General features: G+C 42.5%; 1 protein-coding gene across 6 annotated transcripts in view; it reads right to left on the reverse strand.

Annotated features, from left to right (window-relative positions):
* Positions 1 to 1,598: 1,598 nt before the first annotated feature.
* The window catches only part of Ebf1 (EBF transcription factor 1), a 411,013-nt gene continuing 386,532 nt past the window's right edge, over positions 1,599 to 26,079 (reverse strand). For all 6 annotated transcript variants that reach the window (XM_052758377.1, XM_052758378.1, XM_052758375.1 and 3 more), the window contains exons 12-16: positions 19,454 to 19,519; positions 18,399 to 18,576; positions 17,574 to 17,753; positions 13,962 to 14,156; positions 1,599 to 5,003 (exon numbers count right to left, since the gene is read on the reverse strand). In XM_052758377.1, the coding sequence (XP_052614337.1) occupies positions 4,972 to 5,003; positions 13,962 to 14,156; positions 17,574 to 17,753; positions 18,399 to 18,576; positions 19,454 to 19,519 (651 nt within the window). In that variant the 3' untranslated portion in view covers positions 1,599 to 4,971. The remainder of the gene's footprint in view (positions 5,004 to 13,961; positions 14,157 to 17,573; positions 17,754 to 18,398; positions 18,577 to 19,453; positions 19,520 to 26,079) is intronic.

A 26,079-nucleotide genomic window follows, 5' to 3' on the forward strand; every position in this document is an offset into this window, starting at 1 on the left:
TCTTTGGTGCACCTTATCCTACTTGAAGCTTAGTCATTACACTCATCCTCATCCACCCTGCCTGAGATGTTCTCTCCTTCTTCCTCAGCTCAACTGCTACTTTCTCTGGAAGCCTTTTCCAGAAAGTTCTTTGATTATGTCAGATCTCACTATGATATACCTTCAAAACATTCTTGACTTGCACTGCATTACCATTGTTAGGTAGTGTGTGTGTGTGTGTGTGTGTGTGTGTGTGTGTGTGTGTGTAGGGGGGCTTTCTGACGATTTTTCCTATTGCATTGTAAGCTCCAAGAGTGGAAACAATGTCAATATCCTTACTAATGGAAACATCACTCGTCATCTGATGTCATTGTCATGGCAAATGCTTGAGGTTTAAAAGAACCAATCAATGAGTGAATGGATGAATGTATGAATGAAAATGAATGAATGCTGTCAAGAGGCAGGCCTTAACAAATACTAAGCCAGTAATTCAGAGTGTGGTTGTTTTTACCCTGTGGAGCTCTGGCTTATGTCTGCCTCTTGTTGTCTAAGCCTTGTAGACCAGGATGACTTGGAAGTGATTTCTCTTGTCTGACATTGTGTGCATCCTGAAGACATCCTGAACCTTTTCTTCAATTTTTATCTTCTGCACCTGATACAGAATGTCAAAAACAGATAGTGAATGGCCATGCTGATCAGGCAGGATTCTCTGTTGAAGACAGGCCAGTCACTTCTATACATGCTGGCTTACACAGGATAGTCTTGCAGAACCTTACCTTGGGCTATATTTCAGAGCAGCACAGCTGCCGTGCCTGCCACAAATGAATGTGCTGGTGCTTATGGGATACCTTATTAGCTCTGGCCGTGGAGTTTCTGTTGGTCCAGGCATTTTGTAAGCATCATTAACCTTATCGTGTCCAGTCATTGCAAAATTAGTAAAGGCACGTGAAGAACAATGGAGAGACAATGATCAAGACAGGACGTGAAGTGACACAATCCTGCGTGTGTGCGCACCTTCTCAGTGCCTGTGACGTTTGCACACCTACTGCATCCCTATAAAGTTTGACTCCAGACAGATGTGGCTTTGTCCACCAAGAGGGAAAAAAACCCTGTTATCCACATCAAGTTTAAAAAAAAATATATAGGTTCTCTAGTCACACATGCCTCATCAGCAAGCCAGGGCACATAATTAATTGGCCAGAAGGCTCACTGGGATTAATTAGCAGATGCATAGGAAGAGTTTAGCTCAGACTTCCAGTGCGCAGGATGGTGTTCTAGAATGACCAGTTCCTGGATGCCCAAGTCAGCTCCTATAATGGGGGATATCGCACTATTCACTGATAACAGGACTGGGGGTCCTTGGCTCCTCGGTGGGCCAGCACGGGCACGTGCACACCTGGATCATGCCAGCAGAGGGCAGCAATACGCTGTGTGTGTTCGATTTGCATTCCAAATTAGCAGATCCCTGAGGGCCTACAAAGAAAGGAAGTGGGTGTCCCAGGCCTAGCTAGTTCTCTCTGGGTGTCAACACTGGCCTGAAAAACAGCAAACCCAGACCTTTTGCAGTTCATCAAGCTTTGACTCCTCTACCATCGAGAAATGAATACGCCACTAGGAACTGCCATCACAGACAGGAAGTAACTTTAATTAAATATTGTGAAAGTTGAAACGTTTTTACAGCTTGAATTTTTTTTTTTTTTGCAAAAAGAAAGAAAGAAGAAAGAAAAAGAAAATTATAACAATCTCTACAGTAGTTAAGTGCTCTAACAATTGAACTGTACAGTGTGTGTCTATTGAAAAAGTTTGGATAAGAAGGTGAAAGGTTAGTAGATTGAGAGATGAGTTCATGAAGCTGCATCCTACATTGTGAGGCCGGGCATGGCATATGCATATCCAGTCATCCAGAGGCAGGGTTCTTCCCCCAAAACTGAAATCTGAATTGAACTCTCTACTCCATCTTCTTCTTAAAGCCATATTCTGTATTTAGGGGGGCTATGTCTTAAAGGAACTTGAAAACAACATTTTGTGTAGAAGAAAATGGTCCCTAGAACCAGAATGCTTCTCCATCATCTAGTCAAACATAAACAACGAAACGCAAATGATACACATTTTCTTTTTAAAGGCTCTTTGGGCTTTCCAGTAAAGTTCTCACCATGGCACATGGCTAACAGATTAGTGGCGTCTTTTGTCAGGGTCTGAGCCGGACATCTCACCAGCTCACTGCTCGTTCCTTTGCAGACTCTCGTCTGGCTCACCAGACAAAATATGGCTTTAGACCTTAGACATCTTCAGGCCAGCGCTTACCACACGAATTCAGACAACCTTTCTGAGTACGGAGAAGCAATGCTAAACCTTGCTTATATTTTTCCAGTTTCTTTTTATTATTATCATCAGTCGTCATTATTATTATTTCTCACCATGAAAAATCAGCTTTCCTCCCTCCCCTCCCTTACCAACCTCCCCAGCTTCCCTCCCCTGCCCTCCCCAACCCATAAAAATCCGCACTCTGACAGTCTATTGAAAACCATTGAAATCCATACGGGGCATGCACAGTTGCAGCATCTTGTAAATGATCACTTGCTCTACTAGAAAAAGTAACATTGTCTTAAAGTAACAAAACAGTTCTTTTGTGCTTTTCAATTTCTTTGTTTTTTTTTTCTTCTTTTTCTTTTTTTTTCTTAAATGTGAGTGATGGCTGACAGTTGGGGTGCACATTACAATGTACAGGTGAAATGGATATGATTTGCATTGTTAAGGCATCCAATCTGCTGGTTTATATTTATGTGAAAGACAGAGAATATACAAGCAGACTTAAGAAAGAAAGTATGTTCATTGATCTCTATGAAGTTTCTCCCCCAAATTTAATGCACAAAATGCGTCACTCCAAAGGGAGAGATTCCATGCATATTAATAGAGTAAAACAGCATTTTTGTATGCTTCCAAAGCAAAGGATACATTATTTTTAAATCTACAGAACTAAATACTACAAGAATAATACGCTACTATTTTTTTTGCCATATATTGGAAAAAACTTCTTAACTTACAAATAATACAAAAATAGACAATGGCTTTTGGGTGGAAATAAAAAAAATTGAAGCATGGTTTGAAACAATACTAAAAATACCTATAAATGAATTGTTTAGAAATCACATTGAAACAGCCAATACAACCATAGGTGACCAAACTATACGCACTGTTCACAAAGCAAACACACACACACAAAAAAAATAATAAATTGGGGCTAGGGGGTAGGAGGAGAGAAAAGCAATGTACAAATTCCAAAGATAAATACATTATTTATATGGATATTTTACAAAATCCCCATGAAAACAAACAAACACAAAGCCTTTGAGTTAACTTTGCAAGTATGTGCGAGCTAAAGGTAGTGCGCTTTTTATTTCTTTGCAAAATACGCAGTAAAATCATTTTTTGTGAGCTTGAAAACCATCTTCAGACATTAAAATGTATAAATAAAACAACAACTTTGGCAAAAAAAAATCACAAAAAAATCTACAGTATTTATAACTACATACAGAAACAGAAGGGCAAAGAAGTCAGCCAGGCCTGTGCCCCCTCAGAGCCTCCCTGGCTGAATCTTTGCTATGGATTCTTTCTTTTAAGAACACTTCCCAGTTGAAAGCAAAAATTCCCACAGAAAACTGAGTTCAAGGCCTCCCCCTTCTTTTCCTCTCCCCCAATTTCCTTTCACTCTGAATCCCAAAGCTCTTTACCTGTTGATTGCATGTATAACTTTACAACCACACCAGGGTCTTGCTGGTACAGGCCCCTGTGTGATTCAGGAACCCGAACAGCCTGCCTACTCGCCTCCTTTGCCACTTGGCTTTGTCTGAGGTTTTTTTGTTTGTTTGTTTGTTTGTTTGTTTGTTTTGAGCCTGGATATAGAGTTAACATTTAGGATTCTAGCTGGAGTAAGCTATCTCATCTCTTGATGGTGGCGCGTGAGTAAGATCTCAGCGGGGTAAACTGAAGGGCATATGTGGAATTCTGTGCCTGGACCCTGTTCCATGAAGTCTTGAAGGAGTTTCTCACTCAGTGCATGGCCACTCCACTCTCTCCACTCTCAGAGGCCACTGGCTTCGGAAGAAGTTGACGTAAGTAAAAGAATGAGCTTGGGTTAAAAAATGCAGGGATTTGTTTTGTTTTGTTTTGTTTTGTTTTGCTTTGCTTTTTTTTTCTTTCTTTCTTTCTTTCTTTTTTTTTTAAACAATCTGTCTAGAGGCACTGGATTTTCTGAGTACAAGGGAAAATGTGATCATGTATGTCGCTTGGTAACTTCCAGGCTGCGGTTATTTACACAGTTACTTAAGACAACCATACAAAAGAGAGAAAGAAGCTTGCAGAACTGCTAAGGGATGGCAGGTGAAGTCAGATACTGAAAATGCACTGTCTGAGCTATCTACCATTGATATGCTTTAAGGCGCAAAAGCCGACCCTTAGTTCTCTAAAAAATCTAACTGGCATTCCTATTCTGTCCCATACAAGCTTTTTTTTTTTTTTTTTTTTTTTTTTTAACTTTTTTCTCTGTTTTTTTTTTTAATCTTTTAGCTTTTTTGTAAATATCACCACTTCATTCTCCCCTTACACAGCTTTAAAAACATCATAAATTAAAACATGGAGTCTTATTTATAGTGGCCCTTGTGTGTAGCTTTATGATTTATAAAAGACAAATGATTGCAGAGTTAAGCTTAAAAAAAAAAAGAAAAAGAAACTGTGGGTTTGCTTTTATCAATACAGAATAAATATATCCCCCAGATACTTGGGGGTACAAGTTTAACCAACACCCTGCTCTGGCAGACCCCCTTTCCAATTTCAGTATTTGCAAGGTCGGTGATTTTGTTTAAAAATCCGCAGTTATTGTGTGATTCCTCTTAAAAAGGCCTGAGTTAAAAGTTCCGCTCTGGGACTCATATCAGATTACTTTCGTAGCAGAATCCAACCTCTTCATTAATAAAATTCTTCAAGGCAATTCTTTCACATGGGAGGAACAATCATGCCAGATATCGCTATGAAAAGAAAAGACAGAAGTCAATGGTTTTGCACCCAAATATTTCACCAAGGACAGTGGCAGGGTGTGGGGGGAGACAATAAAAACAACCCACACATGACAATGTTGATTGATTATTAATGAGACATGCTTGCATCTTCTCAGGAATTAATTCTGTCATAAAATAGACATATACCTTATTGGGAAATTTTATCAGCATGTGTATATATCTCTAACAGCACAGAGTATCCTAAACATTTCCCCAAATCTGACTTCAATTTTAAGACGTAACTGGAAAGTTGCATAGTTTGAATACCATGGGGAAAGTTGTAGCCTCAGACTTTGCAAAAAATAGTGAGAATTTTCAGTTTGTCATTCTGCCTTCCTGCCCGTCATATCCAAAATATGAAATAAAGAAATGGCCTGTTGTAACTGCCAACTGTTTCTACAGTCTCCCCTTATGTTCTGTGTTAGCATGAAAATTAAGCAACAGAATAACCATCTGAGGGCCTTCCCTCCAGCTCAAGCTGGAAAAGGGTATGTCAGCTTCAGTAGGCATTGTTCACTTGGAAAATGAAGTCTGGAGGAAGCATGGAGTTAGAGGAGAGAACAAATTTGCCTAAAGTTGTAGACTACCTTTTCTACTGTGTCTTCTCTTGGGATTTCTGGAATGATCTGAGCATAGCCCCAGGAAAATTGTTGCCTATGAAAGGAAGACCTGTCTCAGGTCAACCCAAATTCTTTCAAAGGGTTTGGAATTAGGAGCTGCATAGCAGTGTTTAGGAAATTCTGCCTCTTGCATGCCCACTTCTAGTATGTTGTTCTGAGATGGTTAATTGTCTTCCTGACTCTCAGCCTCCTTGGCCAGAACATGCAGTCAACTGCAGCACTCAGGAATTACTGGAAATTTGAATATAATCAGATATAGAAATGTGGAGCCTGGGTCTAACCTCAGTCAGGGTCTAACCTGAAGGCAGGTTAGCTCTGACTGTGAACCTACCACTTCGTCATCTCTAGCTGGGTGACCTTGGGAGCACTGTTAAAATTCTCTGGTCTGTTTTTTCTCTGATATCAAACAGACACCATTCTATAGGGCACACTTAACATAAAGGGTGTGAGAAATAGAGGGGCCACTGTAGCAAAATTAAGACAGTGTGGCAACTTGGAAATGGACCAAGACAAGAGAGATGCCTATATTAAAACCAAAGACACAGCCATCTTTGGCTGCCAATGACAGTACAGAGCAAAAGCCTTTCCTTCTGTTTATTGACAAGTCTAAACTTAAATGAATGCTCTTGTTAGTAATGATTAGTGCATAGGCAAAGTGGCTCTCTTTCTCTTCCTTTGTCTAAACCATCATGTCTGGAAAAATGTAGTGTAAAACTAAAGGAACCCTCTAGCACAGATGGACAGAGAGAGCCCAGGCCATGTGTCCCCAGCATTACTCCTGCTTCCCTACCCCCACCCCTGACATTTTAGATTCAATTAAAAGAAAAAAAAATCCAAAAGTATTTTGCCAAACACTTTTTCCGTTAATTTTTAAACCCATCTGTATTCGCAAGGAAATTTAATCCACATGTTTCTGATTCATTTACACGTAAATCATCCAAGTGTTGTTTTGCAAGAGCCTTTTGCAGTCCAGAAGCTCCTGGAGTCCTTTCCTGAGCCCCCATAAGCCTTTCTTTCTTAGAAACAGGAAGTCATTTTCTGCCAAATGCAGCCCGACTTAAGCCCCCACCTCCCACCCAAGATTTGGGATCAGTTGGAAAAGCAGCCTACTTAAGAGCTGAGCGAGCCCTAGATTTCTCTGAACTTAGGGGCTTAGTATTTAAACCCCAGCCTTAACTTGAGAGTTCCAGATGCTGCAGCCCCAAGAGCAAGGATGGGCAGGGGGTCCCCCAGTACAGCATTGGGTCTCTAAATGTCTTTTCATCCAGGCTCCAGGTCCTCTACCCTTGTTTAAGGTAGCAGGAACATGAAGCCTATGGCCAGTGAAGCTAGTCTTTCTTCCATTTTACAGAAATCCATATTGTGTGCCTGGTGTGGAAGGGCAGGCAGGCTCTGTCCTGGGACAGCTCAGTCAGTGTGATCTAAAGTGAATCAGAGAGCTGACAAACCTCCTGCTGTCTTGGCCCATAGACTCAGGGAACACTTATCATCTGGGTCCTAAAAATATCCCTTGAGTTTTTTTCTTATTTAGTATAGCCTGAATTTAAAAAAAGAAAAGAAAATCTAAACAGTGTTTTGTTACTTAAATAATTTGTTAGATTGATTAGATTAAGCTTCTTCATAGGGCTTCTTTAAAAGTTGCCTCCGAGCTCACGGGTATGCTGGTACACTTCTCAGTTTGGTACTTGTAAACCCCTTAGGCTTGAGAGACCAGCTGACATATGAGTATGCAGAGTCCCCTGGGCAGGAATGGAGGGGATGCAGCAGAAGGCTGCAGAGGGGCTGTACTTTCCTGGGATGCTGGCCCAACCAGGCTTCTCAATTCTTTGAAAAAGTCTATAATTCTAAATTCTCTGCAAACATGATTGCCCAGCTTATATATATTTGCAAATAGCTGGTATTAAGACCAAATATACTCGAGGGGCCCTATGGGATGGGCAAGGCTTGTCCCCACACTGCCACCTCTTGTAGGCCAGCTCACAGAATATAAGTCTAACACAAGCTCTATTACCCTCACACAAGGTCCACAGATACTTACATACAAGTCTTTATAAAGGGTTACTGTACCCTTCATTTTCCCATGACCAAAATGCTAGCTGTTTGTAGCCTGAGTCTGGGCACCTCAAAAGAGGCCCTCTTATAAAGAAACCCCCTTGTGTGACTACATGACAACCCTGGGTCTAAGATTTTTTTCTATCTGTGCTGCAATCTGGAAATGAATGATGTGGGTGATAGGGATGGGATAAGAGGCTTGGATTGTCCCAGAAATGCTGATGGTATGCTTGACTTGCTCGAGTGGAACCTGGGCAGATTCCCATGAGCCATCACATTCCCAACACTGTGTGCCAAGACATCATCACCAGACCATAGTGGCTCTGCCATAGTCCCCAGTGCTGGGTGATGGTGTTTTCTGAGGGGAACCCCAAAGTTATTGTGTGGAAAGGCAATATAGTCCATCTTAAAGGTTCCCCATTTTGATAAAGACTAAGACAAAACTGGAAAGCTTTGTAGCACTGGGAGAGGTTGAGTGAGGAGAGAGATGTAATCTTTCCCTGAACTATCCCAGGTAAAAGAATCATGAGCTTATCAGGTGTGGGGTGAGGCACGATCTTCTACAAACCGAATGTGTCTATAGAGGAAAAAAAAACAGTTCTTTAAGGGTTGGTACTGAGGAGCATGGTATTTAGGGCCAAAAGAAGCCTGGATGTCAACAAGGTATGGGGGGAGGGGGTTGCTATGACTACTCCTTCTACAAAATCTCTCTGGTCTTTTTGTTTTAGTTAGTGGGCATTTTGATGGCATGTGACAGCTCTCTCCTGACTCTGAAGTCCTTGCATAGGACTCAGGCTCTTAGGGGCAACCATTTTAGAGGAGAAAAGACTTGTTTCCATAGAAAAGGGCTGATCAAAGCTGATGACTGAAGCCTTTGGTCTCTAAAGACAGACTGACTTGGGAGTCTAGGGGCAAGAGTTATCAACGACTTCACCTCAGTAAGAATGGGTGGAGCCTTTTCTACATTTTATCTGCCAATCCAGATGGCAGCTGCAGTTTCCAGAGCATTTCACATGGTACTCATTGGCCTTAGTTACATGGAAAATAACTCTGCAGGCAAATGCAGTTAGCAGCCAAAATGGACGGGAGGCTCTGCATATTCATGGACTCGGTGGCCGCATATTCAGCCAATCACAGAGCAGCCATGTGGGGAGGGACATTAAACAAAATGAGTCCCGCACAGAAAGACAAGTACCACTCTCCTCACTTGTACGTGTACGTGGAAGCTACAAAGTTGATCTCACAGAAGCAGAGACTAGGGTGGTGTTTGCCAGAGCTGGGAAGTGGGCCAGAGGGGAATGGCAAAAGATGGTCAGTGAGTACAGTGGACAGGTGACTAGGGACTAGGGCTAGGAGCCTAACTGACAGCAATCAACCAAATATTTCAAAATAGCTAGCAGAGAATTCACTCTCCTTACAAATGTCCAATGTAACATAGACACACATGCACACACATAGGAATGTCACATGTACCTCATAAGTATGTAACAGTATTATACTAAGTATGGGGGTGTGGTGTGGTACGTAGACCAGAGGTCAATACCAAATTTCTTCTTCTATTGTTTTTGACATATTTTTGAGACAGGATCTCTCTCACCTGGCTAACTGTTTGAGCTAGACTGGCTGGTCAGCAAGCCACAGGGACCCACACATCTGTCTGTTCCTCTCATCCTACACTAGGGTCACAGACACATTCAGCCGCAAGCAGATTTTGCATGGGTTCTGGGACCTGCACTCAGGTCCTTACATTTGCATAGCAAAGCCACTTTACACACTGAGACATCTCATCAGCCCAATTAAAAATAAATTTTAAAAATTCAAAAAAAATGTAAGTGTACTAAACATGTAGAAACCTTTTTCTTGTTATTATTTCCCTCATAATAGTATGAGAGCTATTTATGTGGTGGTACACTGTATTAGGTATTATAAGTAGTACAGATGATTTGAAGTTCATAGACAGACACTATATACCATTTACATAAGAGACCCAAGCACCCATGAATTTGGTTATCTAAAGGGATCTTAAAGCTATGTCCTGCTGGAAACTGAGTGCTGTCTACAGTCATTTTTGTTTCTCTGCAGGATGTCTCAGAGCCTTTAATACCTTATAAAGGGCATAGCTCTCGATAGCGACCCAATGGTAGAAAAACTACTTTCTAAATCTGACCATCATAGTTTGACTTCACTCACCAAACATCTCCTGAGGACCAAGAAGTATTGATATGAGTTGCTTTCTCCTCCAAATGTTTCCTCTTAAACCACAAAATAGATACAAAGAGGCATGGAACTTAGGGGTCAGGGCCTCATCTTGTAGTTTTCTTTCTGCTTCTGGTACTGATACCCTATGTGGTTGAACCATGTCCTGGATGCCACAACACATCATCAGGGATTTGATTGCTTACACAGGTGGTTCTCAGCTACAAACAATGCTCTCCCTGGGCTAGAATCCTAGTTACTCCTCATCTGAGACACAGTTCAAAGGCAACTTGACTATGGACTGGTCTGAGTCTGCTCCACGCTTCTTGCCTCTGCAGTCCAGGGCTGGGTGCCAGTCTCTCTTGGGTAGATCTGCCTCACTAACCTGGGCATTGTATCTTCCCAAATACAGGGTCAGTTTTCAAAGTTACTAGACCTTGGTTCTTCATGGACCTAATCTGGTGGCTCAAATATAATATGACAAATACCAAAGCAACCTGGGGGCTCAACACTGTAGAGTGAATGTTTGAGGTTCAAGCCTAAGGTTTCCTTATCAGCTAGTTGAGTGACTGTGGACAAGCCATCTCAGCTCCAGGTCTCTGCTTCCACATCTATAAAGTGGATGAAATAAGCAGCTACCAAAAAGAGCCGTATGGAGGAAGTCTTGTGTCAGTGCATAAGCCAGATTGGAAACAAGCCCTCCCACACTGATGTTTTAACTCTCCATCCTCATCACCACACTCAACCACGGTGCCTATCTCCTGCTGGCAAAGGGGTTGTTGGTTAAGGAACAGGCTTTAACAAGCCAGGAGGGTGTTAATTTAACAGTGGTAGTCAGAGGCAACTAGGCCTTTAAAAGATGTGAACAGTCTGTGTCTCATATAGTCTTGTTTATATGCTCAGTTTGTTTAACCAGCTCTTGCTTCATCACTTGCCCTGTCTGAATGGTGATCACAGTTCTGAACTGGGTGAGTCAAAATGAAATGTGCTACCCAAGGCTGAGCAGGAAGAGGAGGCAGGCAGCAAAGCCAAGAGCCTTGACCCCATCCCCAGAGCCCATTGAGGTCCCTTTGCGGTGGGAAAAAGAGGAGGATCAAAAAGTGAAAGATATGGTATGTTTGAAAGGCCACTGTCAGAAAGAAGGTCATATTTCCCAGCAGACACTCTAAGACCATGTAAGAGCTCTTGAACAATGGTGGAGCTGGCCTATGGCTAGTTCTCCTTGCCCTGCTCGAGTCTGTAGAGGGCGAGAGTGCAGGTTCCAGGGTGACCCTGGATGAGTGCAGGCTGTGGAGGCAGCGGGGCACACCAGGGAAATAGCTTACGGAAAGTGGTCTTGGGTAATTGGACTTTACTTTTCTATTCATATTTCCAGTAGTGGTGTCACATCTTCAAAGTGTGGGCTATTTGGCATATGACAATATTGGGAGAACAAATACAGGATGGGTTATAGGAGAGTCTAGAAACAATGTCCAATCAGGGACCCATCCAACTAGATGAGAAAGACAGGGTCATGTACAGCAAATCCAGGAAGATGAATGTATCTGGGCCACACCCCATGCCTTCTAAGTTCAACACCCCTTTATTGTTAATCACAATCCTCCTTGTGTTTTGTTCCTGATATCAACCCTAACTATGTTTGCTAGTGTTATGTCAACTTGATACAAGCTGGAGTAATCTGAGAGGAGGGAACCCCAATTGAGAAAAGGCCTCCATAAGATCCAGCAGTAGGCAAGACTATAGGGCAATCTCTTAATTTATGATTGATGTGGGAGGGTCCAACCCACTGTGGTTGGTGCTACCTCAGGGCTGGTGGTCCTGGGTTCTATAAGAAAGCAGGCTGAACAAGCCATAAAGAACAGGCCAGTAAGCAGCACCCCTCCATGGCCTCTGCATCAGCTCCTGCCTCTGGGTTCCTGCCCTGTTTGAGTTTCTGTCCTGACTTCTTTTGATGATGAACAGTGATGTAGAAGTGTAAGCCCAATAAACCCTTTCTTCCCCAAGTTGCTTTGGTCATGGTGTTTCATCATACAATGGTAACCCCAACTACGACACTAACCAAAGTTGAGACTGTCAGCTTAAGAATGATACCTTTAGGGCTGGAGAGAAGGCTCGGCTATTAAAAGCCAGGCTCGTAGCCAAAAATACAAGAATGATAACTTTACCCTCTCCTGTATGTATCATTGTTACTTCAACCTGTATGAAATTATGGTTGTTCTAGCTGAGGGTATAATGAGGGGAGGCATTTATTTTTAGCTGATAGAGAGCTTTTTCCTTTATAAATGGAAGGGGCAGGGTATTTCCTAGCTTGTGGACCTAGCCTGAGATGTAGTTCCAGAGTAAAATACTTTCCTCTTTCCTTTAAGATGATGAACAGATAAGTGCATGTCCCAGTAATGGCAGGTTACTCCAGGCACTAACTTGGCTATGTAACTTCACTTACAGGTTCTATGGAGTGTTCTAAATAGTTCTGCCAGAGGTGGAGGGGCACACTGATGTGGTTACTTAGGCTCTGGAGTTGTACCATTTAGGTTCAGTCTGGACTCCAATATGTCATCACTATGTGCCCTTGAGTGAACTAAGCTTGAATGTACCTGTTCATTGAGGGTGGTACTGAACTCTGAAGGTCTTGGGAGGACCAGTGTGTGCTCACTTCAGCACAAAGTAGCCAGAACATAATATGCGTCTATATGTTAAATGGGGCATACACTTCCACGTGAGAGATAGAGCTGGGTAATCCTAAGTGTGTCTGCCACTGCCCTTCTAATCATTCTCTGGTCTTCACAGTTAACCTCTCTGAGTGACATGTTGGTCACTGAAGCGAGGCTCTGTAGTGAGCAGTGCAGGGCAGGGATTAAGGACAGACTCCTGTGGGGCTTTCATTCACCTCCACCTCCAATGTCTGCCTGCTGTCTGTGACCAGTATTCGCCCTCCCTAAGCTCTATCGCCTGGCATTGTAGTGATCTAATGGCCCCCATACCTCATCAGGACATTGTAGGGATTAAGGAGATAAAGCTTGTTCCTTGCTTAAGAGAGCACCTGCCATACTGTTTGGTGCTCAGTAAGTAGTGGTTGACTATTTTATTGATCTGATTTCCCTGCAAGCTGCCTTAGGAATCTGAGAGACATTCTTGGAAAGTGTTAGGTTCTGGAAAGAGGTGAATTTTTTTAGCCTGATTTTGAAGCCAGAGACTGCCACACATCAACTGGGAGGAGTTGACCTCACACCTTGAGTTTTCTCACCTGTCAGGTAGGGGCTGTGAGCACTGTGTTGTCAACCTGCTGTGGGGGACACATGAGATCCCAGAGACCCACACCACTCACAGAGCCAAGCATATAAGAAGAATGTGAGAAAAAGTAGACACATTTTAGGTTGGACCCCCCACCATGATCAAACAGGTCCGCTCAGTGTCTGATGGTTACACCACTTCCCAGGCTGTAGAGTGGAAGGAGATCGAACAACTCTGATGTGAACCAGAATATTCTCGAGAGTGGTTGCTGCTCTCTGGAGAACCAGTGGTTCTCAAGAGGCCTTTGACCTTTGCTATCCTGGTGCATGATGCCTTCACCTTGGGCTCCGAATGGAAGGCAGCTGTCCCTTCCCTGTCACCTCCTTACACAGCTTCATCCTGACCCAAGCACCAAGAAGAGAAGGCTGAGTGACCTACTTCAGGGGAAAGCCCATCCCAGGAGAGACTGCCATGGAGAACATGATAGTATCCACACAGCACTGGTCTGATGTGGCGGCAACAACAGAGTGAGAGAGGAGGAAAGAGAAGTGGTGGCATTAGCTCATGGCTTCAGTGTTCTCAAACAGGTCCTAAGCCTGAACAGAGTTCCTGGAGCAGGAAATAGATGTCTCAGACATTGCCACAGATGAGGCAGGAGCAGGGCTAGTGGCTGGGATCAGAGTATGAACACAAAGGAGCAGAAGAGTCATGGCAGAGAGAAGCCGGTGGGTCTAGGGCTAAAACCCTCCCCTCACACCCCAGCAACAGCAAGATGCGTGCTTCAGACCTCTGGAGGCCAAAGTCCCATGGCTGTTGGCCTGGCACTGACCTTGCAGGCTGTTCCCGTTGGTGCTGGTGCAGGTGGGAGGCGGGGAGGTCTGGGGTCTGACGACAGGTGCAAATGCACTCTTCTGTTTCACGGCGGAGACCATGTTGGCTGGTGAGAAGGAGAAGATGCCCGAGGAGCTGCTGCAGTTGGAGGGGAGGCTTGTAGAGGAGGCCATGGTGGGGCTGGATGGCACAACTAGGAGTAACAGTGAGAAAGGAGAATTACATCCAAAGATGAGGAGGCTTGCCCAGATCCGGCCCGGCCGCTCTGCTCTGATCGTTCATAGGCAAGGCCCTCCCTACACTCTTGGGACCCTGCCCAGTTTCATTCACCGTTTGGTACTTAGCATGTGTTACCTTCAAGTGAGTGACTTTCATGAGTTTACCATGGGTCTGTTGTATGCCCAGTAGTGTACTAGTCATCAGTGTCACAGACAGTTTCCAGGGGTGCAGGGATGATCCCTTTCATTCAGTCCAATTGATCCCAACACATGAAGCATGTTGTGTGGGGGGGTGGGGGAGGCAACACACAGAGTCTCCATCCTCTGAGTTTTCCAGAAACAAAAGCCCAACCCCTTCTTATCAGGGATGGCACAGCACAAAGGGGATCCAGGTGAGTGTGGCCATCTCTAGGGAGGCAGAAGTGATACCAGAAAGGACTTCACCAAGAGCTTTTAGGGAAAGCCTTCCATCTCTGGCTTGAATAAGGTTCTAACACAGGATCTTGGGACATACGGGACAGGAGGAGGCTGGTTTGAGAGGATGTGGTCACCCATGATGGAGTGAGATGTAGAAGAAAGAAGGGGGATTGAAGGTTAAACCAGCACTGTGACTTTAGGCTCAAGCAGTAGGGTGGGGGGTGAACCCCCTTTCTCTCCAAGAGGTTATAAGGTATACAAAGATGGGCCTGGATCTGGATGCACTACCACATAGACTCCAGTAGGTAGAAAGCTAAGTAAAGAAGAACACTGCCACATGCAACATCAGTGGGAAACATAACTACAAATTCAGGTGCCAGGTTCTCCCTTCCCAAGGAGCTTTCCACAAATGTCTGTGAGATAAGCAGGGGGCTCAGAGACTTAGGCAAATCCTGTCTGGCAATAGTGGGGACTCAGATAACATGTGCTGAGAACACTTTGGCAATGGTGGCAGTGTCAAGGCTAATGTTTTCATACACACACTTCCTTTGCCTCTACATCCTACATATTCTTGTGGACTCTGTTGTTCATATTACTTAATATCACATAGTGCTTTGTGATGCACAAGATTTTTCACATTTTTCCATCCTTGTCATTGACAGAATAACATAAGGCCAGGGATTATGACTTCTTGTTAAACATATAATTAATTAAACATATAATCGAATTGGAACTCAGAAAGTAGTTGAGGTAATTGCTGAAGGACCACAGATAAGATGTAGTGCTTGGCCTCTTGGCTTTGGAAAGTTGTAAATATGGAGATCAAATCAGTCATAGACAAGGATAGCCATCAGAAGGAAATGACCCTTTGTCCCCAGCCCAAGCCAGCATGGGTCCAAATGGGCCAAATGCCTCCTGGAGGAGAATGGAGAGGCCTCATCCACACCTCAGAACTCTCCCCAACATTTACTAGACTGTACTTTTCCTTTTAATGAGACCAGCATTTTTATCCATCTCTTAGGATTTGTAAATGTGGGAATGCGCTCAATAATAACACCCATTTAAATTGCAAAATTCCTGCACTGGAGGTTTGATTTTTAAATATTCTTAGACTTGAAATCCTGCTGGCTCACCAAAGAAGGAAATTAATCTCGTTGGCAAATTCGATCATTATGTGTATTTAGAGGTGGGGAGTTTGGGGGGGCAGTTAACAAGAAAGGGGTGAAATATAGTGGAGTATTGCCATTTGTTACAACATTATTAGTTACTAGCCGCCATACCACAAAGTGTGTTCACGAGCAGAATGTCTTATTTTATTTTTTTTATTCTGTCGGAATTTTTCAACATGAGTGGTTTATGAATAATTAAATATTACAGAGGCAAAAATTCAAATCAGCTGGGCTCTGTGTTTATTGTTTTATTTGCATTTATGCAGATAATACCATCCCATCTGAGGGCCTATTTGAGAATTTAATACTATATTTGTGAGCTCCGAGGAAATCAATTAATGGAAATTAAATGTTCAAAGTCTCTCAGGCTGACAGATGTGCGCTGAGGCAGAAGTCACTGGAAGTCCGCACAGTCTGGAAAGGTGAACAACCAAAGCCCCTAAATTGAATCGCTACCATATAGCAATTAGCTTATTGATTTAATTAAGAATGCCACCTTTTAATTTTCAGGTCATGATTGAAACATTTTCTGATTGAGTAGCTGGGAGAATGCTGAGGGATAGATCTTTCAATAAATCAAAACCGAATGTGAAACCGACCCCAATGTTGGCTGGTAAAAAGACTGGGAACACACAGACTATTAGGCAAATTTTAAATGTGCTACAAATGGCCAATTTTAAATGAATAAGGTAGGGAAGAAATGGAGTGCACTCTGAGCAGAGAATTCCTCCAGAAATAACTCAAAGCCAGGATGATCTGTCTACCTTCAGGTTGTTAGCCACACTTCAGCATGGAGACAGCATTGTTTTCTATATTTCTAGGTAAGATTCATGAATATTCCTTCATTTAACAACACACCACTGTTCCTCAACAAATGTCTATGCATCCAGCCACATAGTCTACATCTGAAGAACTCTCCACAGTGTTCCAGATGAACTTGGCCATCGATGAAAAGGTCCTCAGAGGGAGCTCAAGAGGTTGTAGGGACGGAGCCTGTGGCATTTTATAGTGAGAAATGCTGTTGAGTGCTGAGGCCCTTTAGATGTACGTGTTCATATATAAAGATGCCAGTTTGCTGAGTTCTTTAGATACAATTGAAGTGTTGTGCCCCCCAAAATCCTTTAAGCTAAATTTCTTTAAGGTAGGAACAGGGCACCTAGGAATATTCATATTCTATATGTGTGTGGAGGTCCTCTTGCCAGATTTTTGTGAAAAAAATATATGATGGGATCTTTTGGGTTTTTTTTTCCTTTTAAGAGTATGTTATGTACAAAAAGGAAAACAGAAACATCAGAAAACAAGTTCAATTATTTAGTGAGGGGATCTATTGTCACAGCATCAGGATAATGACTTGGATTTCCAGATGCCTCACTCCTCTGCCAGGACTGAGGACCAGATTCTGGCAAACACCTTCTTACCCATATTCCCCAACACTGGTGAAGGTGTGGTCTAGATGTTTCTCCTCTTAAGGATGAGAATGCTGAGGCATGGAGAGGACATGAACATACCCAGAGGACTCTGGTTAGCAACTACTAGAGGTGGGTAGCAACCCCATTGCCATCTGATGACAAGCATCTTGGAATGGCATCATGTGGCTACTTTTGTGCAAGGTGAGACTGCCAGGGATCTGGAGATGGATGACGGAGAATGCTGGAGAGGATGGTGCTCAAGTATTGTGGGTAGCAGGCTCTCGGGAGGGCGGGGAGGGCAGGGCTCAGATCAAGCAGCTCTGCCCAGCTGGCCTCTCTGCATGATGCTAAGCTCTTTGAGGGAAACATACAGGACTGAGGACAGGTATCTACTTACTGGCATAGGGTGAGTTGGCAGCTGAGCCATTGAGGAAGGTTGGGGAGCCACCCAAATTGGACATGGCGGCAGAGCCGTAACCATTCATGCTCGTGGTGACAGAGTTATAGTTGGTCTGCTGGGGGGTGGTGCTCGGCACATACCCGTGTGGTGACACGCTGCTTGAGTTGCGGGTGAAACCTGAAAAGTCAGGGCAAAACCAGGGGTGAGGGTAGCATTTAGATGGTGGCATTCTCGGGAAACATGGGGTATCAGGGAGGAACATCTCCATTATACCCCCTCATGGCAACCCAGAGGGAAAAGACCTGGTGATTCATGTGCATGGGTTGGTGGTGCTATCTCTGTGATTAAAATGGGAAGCTAGCAAAGACACATTTCTTAGGAGATCATAAATACTTAGCAGAGCTGTGAGAAGTGGCAATGCAGGGCCTATAAATTATCATTTTGGAGCAGGAATAAATCCCAATCTAAGAGATGTTCCCCCAAGTTAACAGGTCCCTCTTCCCTGGGCAAGAATGATGTGTTGTGGCCTATGAGAACTTTAATTCCATCCCTCTTTGTGATCTGTCATTCATGATTTATGGGGGAAAGTTGGATGTAGAGATGGCTGCATGCATGCGTGCATTCTTTCTAGCTCCCTACTAGGTCTCCAGATGTGAAACTAGAAACAAAATCTTAAAACAATATTCGATACACTCAAGTGAAGAATCTCCTCTTTGGGAATAAAAAAATACATATGTATAAAATTTGTTGTCAAGTAAATGGCAGAGGCAGCAGGGGTGGGAGATTGAGTTTGTCAAGGGGCGAGGGAAAAAGGCTCCTGACCTTGATTGGTGGCTTGTGATGCCTCAGAGACATTCACAGCCAGTTGTCCACTGAAAGAGTTCACTCCCATCATCCCTGCATGGACCGAAGTATTAGCAAGGGCTGGGAGCTGGTTGTGGTTGCGAGGGACACTGTACAGAGCCTCTGCAATGTCGGCAGCTCTCTTCAGGATAATCTCCTGAAAAGTCAAAGGCACACATCATTGTTAGCTACCCTGACTCACACTCCCAACAGCCCCACCCTTTTGTGCTTCCTCTCTGCCAGATCCTGTGCTCAGGACCATCAGTGGTTAACCATATTTACTTTCTGTATGCCTGCTAATGCACCTGTGAGGTCAAGTTTCATCATCCTGACCACATCACATTTGGGGAAACTGAGGCTGTGAAAGGCAGAGAGCTCACTCAACACTATTCATTTCATTACAGATAGAGCTGAGATGCAGAATGCCATTTGCTTGGCTCTGAAGCCTTTTGTTATCAGTGTATGACAGTAGTGTAGGATTTCCTTTCTCCCCCATGCATAGGAACTCAGGGCCTGTGAATCTGCTCCCTTGCTGCTGTGCAGGGAAGCCAAAGTCTGAGGATTAATACAACTGTTTTCTGAACAGTGACCTCAGGAGAGCTGGGGAAGGAGTGAGACTGGTCAGAGTCAGGTTCCCAAGCACCTTCATTTCTTTGCATACAATTCTCTATGAAGCATGAGCAGTACTGTTCAGGCCTCATTCTATATTTTAGGAGAAGAAATTAAACCCTTGCTTCTAAATTTGTTGAAACTTGAGAGAAATACAATAAAATACAGTAGCTGTCTTCTTCAGTTATGAAGCACACTCCCGGGGGAGATTAGTTTTTAAATGGAGGACACAATAGGAAGAGCAGTAGATTTGCAAAAGCAGGAAGGACTGAACAGTACTATGACTTGTCACATCCTAAATCTTAGATGCTTAATACACGAGTATAGCTTTCATAGCATTTTTATGCTTTTCATACAATAAGGACTCTGAGATCTTTCACTGAATGAGGGAGCACTTCATTAAGTTAGAAACCTGGAACACTCGCCTGGTTGTTGTGGGGCATCCCATACAGGGCTTCAACAAGATCTGCAGCCCTTTTAAGGATCACTTCCTGTCAAGAAAAAAAAAAGATATATGTGAGCTTCTGAATGATAGCAGGATGTCCTTATCTTGTCACACGACAGCATCCCCATCCTTCTAGCTATCCCTTGCCAAGTCACAGTTGTAAAAACAGTAGCTTGGGGACTCCGGGAATGGTATTAAGTCACCAATTTATCCTTGTTCACATACACACTTAATTGAGTCAAAAGGTGAGCATCATTGGAACTGTAAGATAAAATACATCACTCAATCATCTGGCATAGGCATGATAAAGCACTCATATGTTTATTGCTGAATACAATTGCGTGGTCATTTACTAGATTACTATAATCGATGCCATTCAGCGCATGGTATGAATCCCTAGATGTGTTTATTTTGTACTTAATTGCTTATTCTAGAAACTATGACCTTATCAGACAGGTTGTTTTCGAGGAATTTCCAATCAATCTTCAGCCACTAAAGAAGCATGTGGCCTTCAGCTTCCTTTGTTTGTCTCTCTTGGATGGCAGAACTATGAGAACATGAGCCAGGAAGCTCACACACTGAAGGAATACAATGCTGATCAAAGGCCCTCGCCCAAGGAGTCTCCTGCCCCTCGAAGCCCCCAGTGTGCCAATGTTCATGACCAATATCCTTGATTTCTCATACTGCAATCCTTTGCTGTTTCTATAGTGTTGGTGTTTCTTCTTTCTTGTTCACTCATCCCCCTCATAGGTCACTGCTTTGCTACTCATTCAGCTTGGAGAAAAAGTAACTTGTTCTTCTTACTAAGGTAGACTTCCACATTTGGCCTGCCTGGATCTAATTAATGGGCACACTCTATAGAAACACACATTCGGACACACATAAGCAATTCTTTCTCCATTTCACCTAATCTGCCTATAGATTCATCTACACTGGCCTGAAGGGAGAAGGCAGTAGCAACATTAGGGGTGGAGCTGGTAAAAATGGGGCCTAGCAAAGAGCCACATCCAACAATGTAATGTAGAGAGGGGACTTATCCAAAGGTTTGTTTACTGTAGTTCAGTGTTGGTAAAGTTGCAAATGGAAGTATAACTTTAAAATCGGATGACTTGGAGTTCGGAATGGGAAAGTGGTGCTGTTCCATTTTCATTCCGCTGCAGACACTGATCAGAAAATAGGGCTATAATTGCATTCATTTCGCTGTCACCGTAGCCTCTTCAAAAATCCTTGAACAAATCTTTAAATGACAAGCTTTTAGATATATATTAGCATTTTTTCAATTCAAAATTCTCCACAATATAAGATAAAACAGTTGTCATACTGAAGTAACTACTTATCACATATATAATGTCCTAAATTCAAAAATGAGATAGAAGATTTTCCAGTTCTTGATAAACACTGATGCTTTCCTTTAGCAGCCAGACCCCCTTTTCTAAAACAATTCAGTTGTTTCTCATGTAGGGGGTGGAAAGCACAATATAATTGATGGAATCTAAACCAATATATCTAAAATCATTGTTTTACTTTTTAATGCAAGCTACAGATAATTTTTCACTTTTTGTTTGCAGTAGTATCTGACCATAGCAGTTAATAATTGACCACAGCATGGGCACACTAAGCCCTATCCCCAGCTCAAATTCAGCTAGTGCCGCTTCCATCAAAACCTTGTGGAAAGATTAAAACAAAACAGCATCAACTTAGTTCATTTATTAAAAGATTTGCTATCTCTGCATCTATGGTCACGTATTTCTCCAAATAAATATTTATGCCAGTGTCTGGGCTCTGCTGGGAAGGCGTTTCTCTTTCTTTGCATTTTTTAAGAAAAAAATATGTAAATATCCTGTTTGTCAAATGTATGATGCAGTATATCTATCTATCTATCTATATATATATAATTACATATAAATGTATAACAAATATAATATAATTATAGTATGATATGTATATATAAAATAAAGTAGTCAATTTCAGCTTTGCAACACTGTAATCAGAGATTGTAGCCACACTTCTTGCTTTCATTAATTTCACAAAACTGGGGACTGAGCTCAGAAGGAATGCCAAAGTCTTAGAAGATTTTATAAATCTGAACTATTACAATTTTGGTGACCAAGTTTTTCAGTGATATGGCCAACCTGGTAGTTTTTTTAATGCCAGGGTTGGTCATCATTTTACCATTTGAAAGTGAAGGACATGGATTCTCACCCCCTCCCAACCCCACACACATACACACACTGGATCCTTTTGATCCTCAGTATTGCTGTCTTTGATTCATGATGGTGGGGCTTGTTTTTCTAGCCTAGCACATGGTCACAGGCATGGCATCAGCATAATGTCTCTTCAAACCATCACCTGAATTTCAAGGAAAATGAACCTAGATTTCTTGTCCAGAAAGCTATGTCCTCAAATGATACCTCACCCATATAAAAATGTCCTTCAAGGTAGTATCAAATTTGGGGTTTTAGGGAGAGCCACATTTAGTTTAGCCCTGCCAATGTGATTAGACTTCTGTTAGTTATTTGTGCAAATGGGAAGGAAGAAAGACATTCCTGGGTCCTCCGTGAGTTAGTGCCACAGACCTGCAAGGTGCTTGGATTTCGGTGACCAGAAAATTGCTCTCACCTCCATGTCATTACGTTCCCAGTGAACTAGCCCCCAAGCGTGTTTGTGTTGGGGATCTAATATATTGCCTTTCAATCAGAGCTGAGAGCCACTGAACACAGAGACAGAACATGACGAGCAGGTCAGGAAAGCAATAAAGATTTTACAGAGCTGTCCAAGGTGCTAAATTTACTCAATAATGGGTTTGGCACCATAGTGTTAACCTCTCATTTACTACCAGTTTGAGGGACTAAATTGAAGTAGCTGACTTCATTTACCTTGAAATGTATATTTTATGACATTATGTAAGTAGATTGAAAGGGCACTGCAGTTTTAACAATTTAAAGGCTAAAGCATGTTTAAGATGAAACTTGAATATTTATTGTATATTGCACTTAAAGTATATAGAATGTTAAAATGTATTGATTAAATTTGTAAAAGGCATTATAAAAGTGACAGGTAGTATAAGAGATGTATGTCTTTTAAAATCAAATTGATAGTGTATGCTATCTCTTCTGTGGCCACAGGTGTAATTTTTTTGCAGTTTTATATGGTAATTTGAAAAATCTCTAATTTCACATTAGGAAATGATTGAGCCTAAGATGTTTTTAAGAAAAGAAATTTCCCACCAGGGGAAAACTGGATATTTCATAGAGTATTTTGTCTTGGAAATTATTTCTTTAGTCCTATTTTGGTGGCATTAGGCAGGAGTATAGTAGAAGGAACCTTCAATTCTAATATTCAATTTCAATATTTCTGAAAAGAAAACCTACTTGGCTGGCACTAAAATCGAATTTTTTAATGCATTCATTTGTCAGAGAGATTTTCTCTTCTTTTCATAATGATAAAATGTCCCCCTGCTCACATTTTTAAACACAAGGGCAGAGAGATTAGAGTCTTCCAAGATAATTAATCCTATACTTGGATTTCAAAACCAAATCCCATTGGTGAATAAAAAAAGACATTCGCAAGTACCCTAAATATTGAAAATCTCCAGAGCCTCCTTTAAAGATTTAATGCTTGTTCTCCAACCAAAATTCTGAGTCAGTTTTTTTTTTTTTTTTTTGGTTTGTGTTTTATTTTGTGTTTTTTTTTCTCTGCATGGCCCTGAAGTTTTAAAGAAACAAAGTGTTTGCTCTTAAAAACAACCTCATCTTCATCTATTTCCCCCAACTACAAGCTCCCTTCTCCTATTGGACAGTAGTCATGGAACAATGATTATAAAAATTGGGGGCTTGTGGGGAGGGGCTATGCTACAAAATCTGCTGAGAGGTAACAGGAAAACTGTAGAGATTTGAAGAGGAGTGGGTTCCAAGGAAGAGTTCATGTGTAATTGCTATCACCTTCTCTTATGATTTGGGATGACCGTAGCTGAATGGGCTACAAAGGGAAATTCTGTTTTTTCCATGTTGTAAGCCAATCGGGTAGTGAGTGATTTCTGAGCTACTTGTGGCCTCAGTTATCACCTGTGAGTTTCATTGTTCAGCTGCTTTGAAGACCCACTACCCTCCCAGAATTGAGCTTCGGGCGTTACCCACGATTGCCTTCCTCCTCTGGTCAGTCTTCTCTAGCCAGTCTTCTTTCCCTGTGGTGCTGGAGAGCTGTTTTCAGTTTGGGTCTAGGCAATCCTCCTGAACCTAGAGGCAGGATGGTGGGCTGCTTCTCTGCTATCTCCTCGTACCATTGTGGCTGCCTTTCCTTCTTCGGGGAAACCACCTGTAGCAACGCCTCCCACTCCCCCTGAGACTGGAGGTAGCAGCAGTGATGTAGTAATGCCAGAGCAAGTGGAGTACAAGCTCATCCAGTCTTCACAGAGAGCACTTGGCAATTGAAGAAATGGAGACTCAGACAGGTCAGTCAATTTTCTCCGAGCGTCCACAGCTGAGCAGGAAGTCAACCCCAGACCTGTTACATTTAAGAACTGGAGAGCTTGACAGCTATTCTGATTCTTCAGAAATGATTGCAGCTTTTCTGCTACCCTAGTCATTCAGCTCTGTCTTTCCTCTCAAAAACAGTGTTGACCATACCACCAAGAACTGCATAGAGTATTTGTCATAAGATATTTTGGTCTGGTCTGAAAGATGCAAGCCTCCATTGGCCACCACTAGATGATAGACTCCTTAAGGCCCTGGGTTCACCTTATTCTCCTTCTTTAAGCTCCTGGAACAATGCTCAATAAAATCCAGGCCCTGAGAGAGTTCCTGGGGAAGAGTCCCTTCTAAGACTCCATCACTGATCTTCTAAAAGTACACATCTAATTTATATTAATACACCAGTCACATATTTACTGCCATTCTTAAATGCACAAGAGTGAAATTTGGTGTTCTATTTGGTTCCTGGCTTTTTAATCCAACATGTAAATTCCCAGAGGTTGAGTTCTAATCACTGTATTTTTTTAATATCACTTTTTCTCTTACGAATTTGCTCTTTCGTGCCTGCTAGCTTGTGCTTACATTTTTAATGTTGTGGTTAATAGAATAACTGTGTTAGGACATTATCTCAGGTTATAAGCATCTAGCAGCATGAGCCTGGTCTTGGTATATATCAGCTTGTTATTAGCTACAGTCTCAAGCCCTAAAAAAATACACAGTTCTTTACACATTCACAGAAAGCCACCTCAGTGACCTGGAATGTCATGTCAAATATGCAGAGACAGCCAGCTCATCTTTCATTTCATGACAGTAAAATCCCTAGAGGTTATTCCCCCATCCATGGGAGTCTCCTCTTTATCATTTGGCCTCAGATGTACAGCTAATAACCCAAAGGGGGAGGTTGTGCAATTTACTACACATGCAGTTACTTGTAAATACAGCTCAATGTTTTGAGTAACACGAACACTGATGAGTGGGGGGGGGTGGCTGGAACTTACTTCCTGTCACTGCACATACAAGCCAACTCCTGCAGCTCATGGGTAACCACTCATTAACTCAGATATTTTTCAAGTTTCAGGATTAGATTTTTGAGACTGTGGGAACTCATAAGGGATTCCTGGATTGTAGGCGAGGGCAACATATGCCACCTCTTATACTACCCCAACCAGGAGCTTAACCTTTTGAGGGAAGCAGAAGACAACAGAGGAGAAACATGACAGACTTCAATAATCAAAACCAAATTGATTCAAGTGATTCCTGAAGAAAAGAAAAAAAAGCCCAATAATTTCTTGTCACCCCACAATCTTCTGACACCCGTTTATCACCACCAATACCCTTTTTCTTATCAGGGAACTCAGAATGTAGTAGAACAGATACCAGCAATATAAAATGAAGCAGAATGGCAGAGTCTCTCCTGCCTTGAGAATGAGAATTGGTTTCACTGGGTGCCCACTGCAGAGTTCATTGAAGGGCCCAAATTTTGCCCAGCTCACTAGCCTTGTGGGTGCTGGCTCCCCTTCTTGCTTCAGAAAGCCTGGGTAACACTGCTGATTGGGAAGCCCCAAAGCTGAAGATTCGGATTAGAAGTTTGCAGGAGCCTTTCCCCCACCATACTGGATGCATCAAGTGATAAACACCGGTTGTATTGAGATGTGTTTCTTTGGAGGATAGGTTTATATCCTGACTTCCTCTATGTTTATTCAGCCAAATGGAAAATTCCACAATGGGAGACTCTGCATTCTAAAAAGTCAGAATAATGAGGGCAGCGAGGAGACGGGTGAGACAAACCAAAATAATGCTTGGGCACTGTTCAGTTCCCTATCCTCTGAGACATTCCTCACATTTTTTCATTTTTCTTGTAATGTGAAACTTCTTGAAAGAGAGCTTCCCGCACATCATTAGAGGCCCTTGGTGTCACACTTTAACACTTTTTACTCAGAAGCCCTGTGACTGAGAAGAGTCACTTACATTTAGCATGGATATAATTAAGCATGTTTCTGTTGAAAGGGGCACTCTCATTATGGCTAAGGACCACTTTAGAGTAAATTGAAATGGAAAGGAATAGCACAGAGGAGGTGGAGGTAGCAAGTGGATATTTCCAGGGACGCATAAAATGCCAAATGTGTAACAATTAGAT

This window comes from Peromyscus californicus, unplaced genomic scaffold (assembly GCF_007827085.1).
Source record: "Peromyscus californicus insignis strain IS unplaced genomic scaffold, ASM782708v3 Scaffold_3__1_contigs__length_106647218, whole genome shotgun sequence".
Lineage (NCBI taxonomy): Eukaryota > Metazoa > Chordata > Mammalia > Rodentia > Cricetidae > Peromyscus > Peromyscus californicus.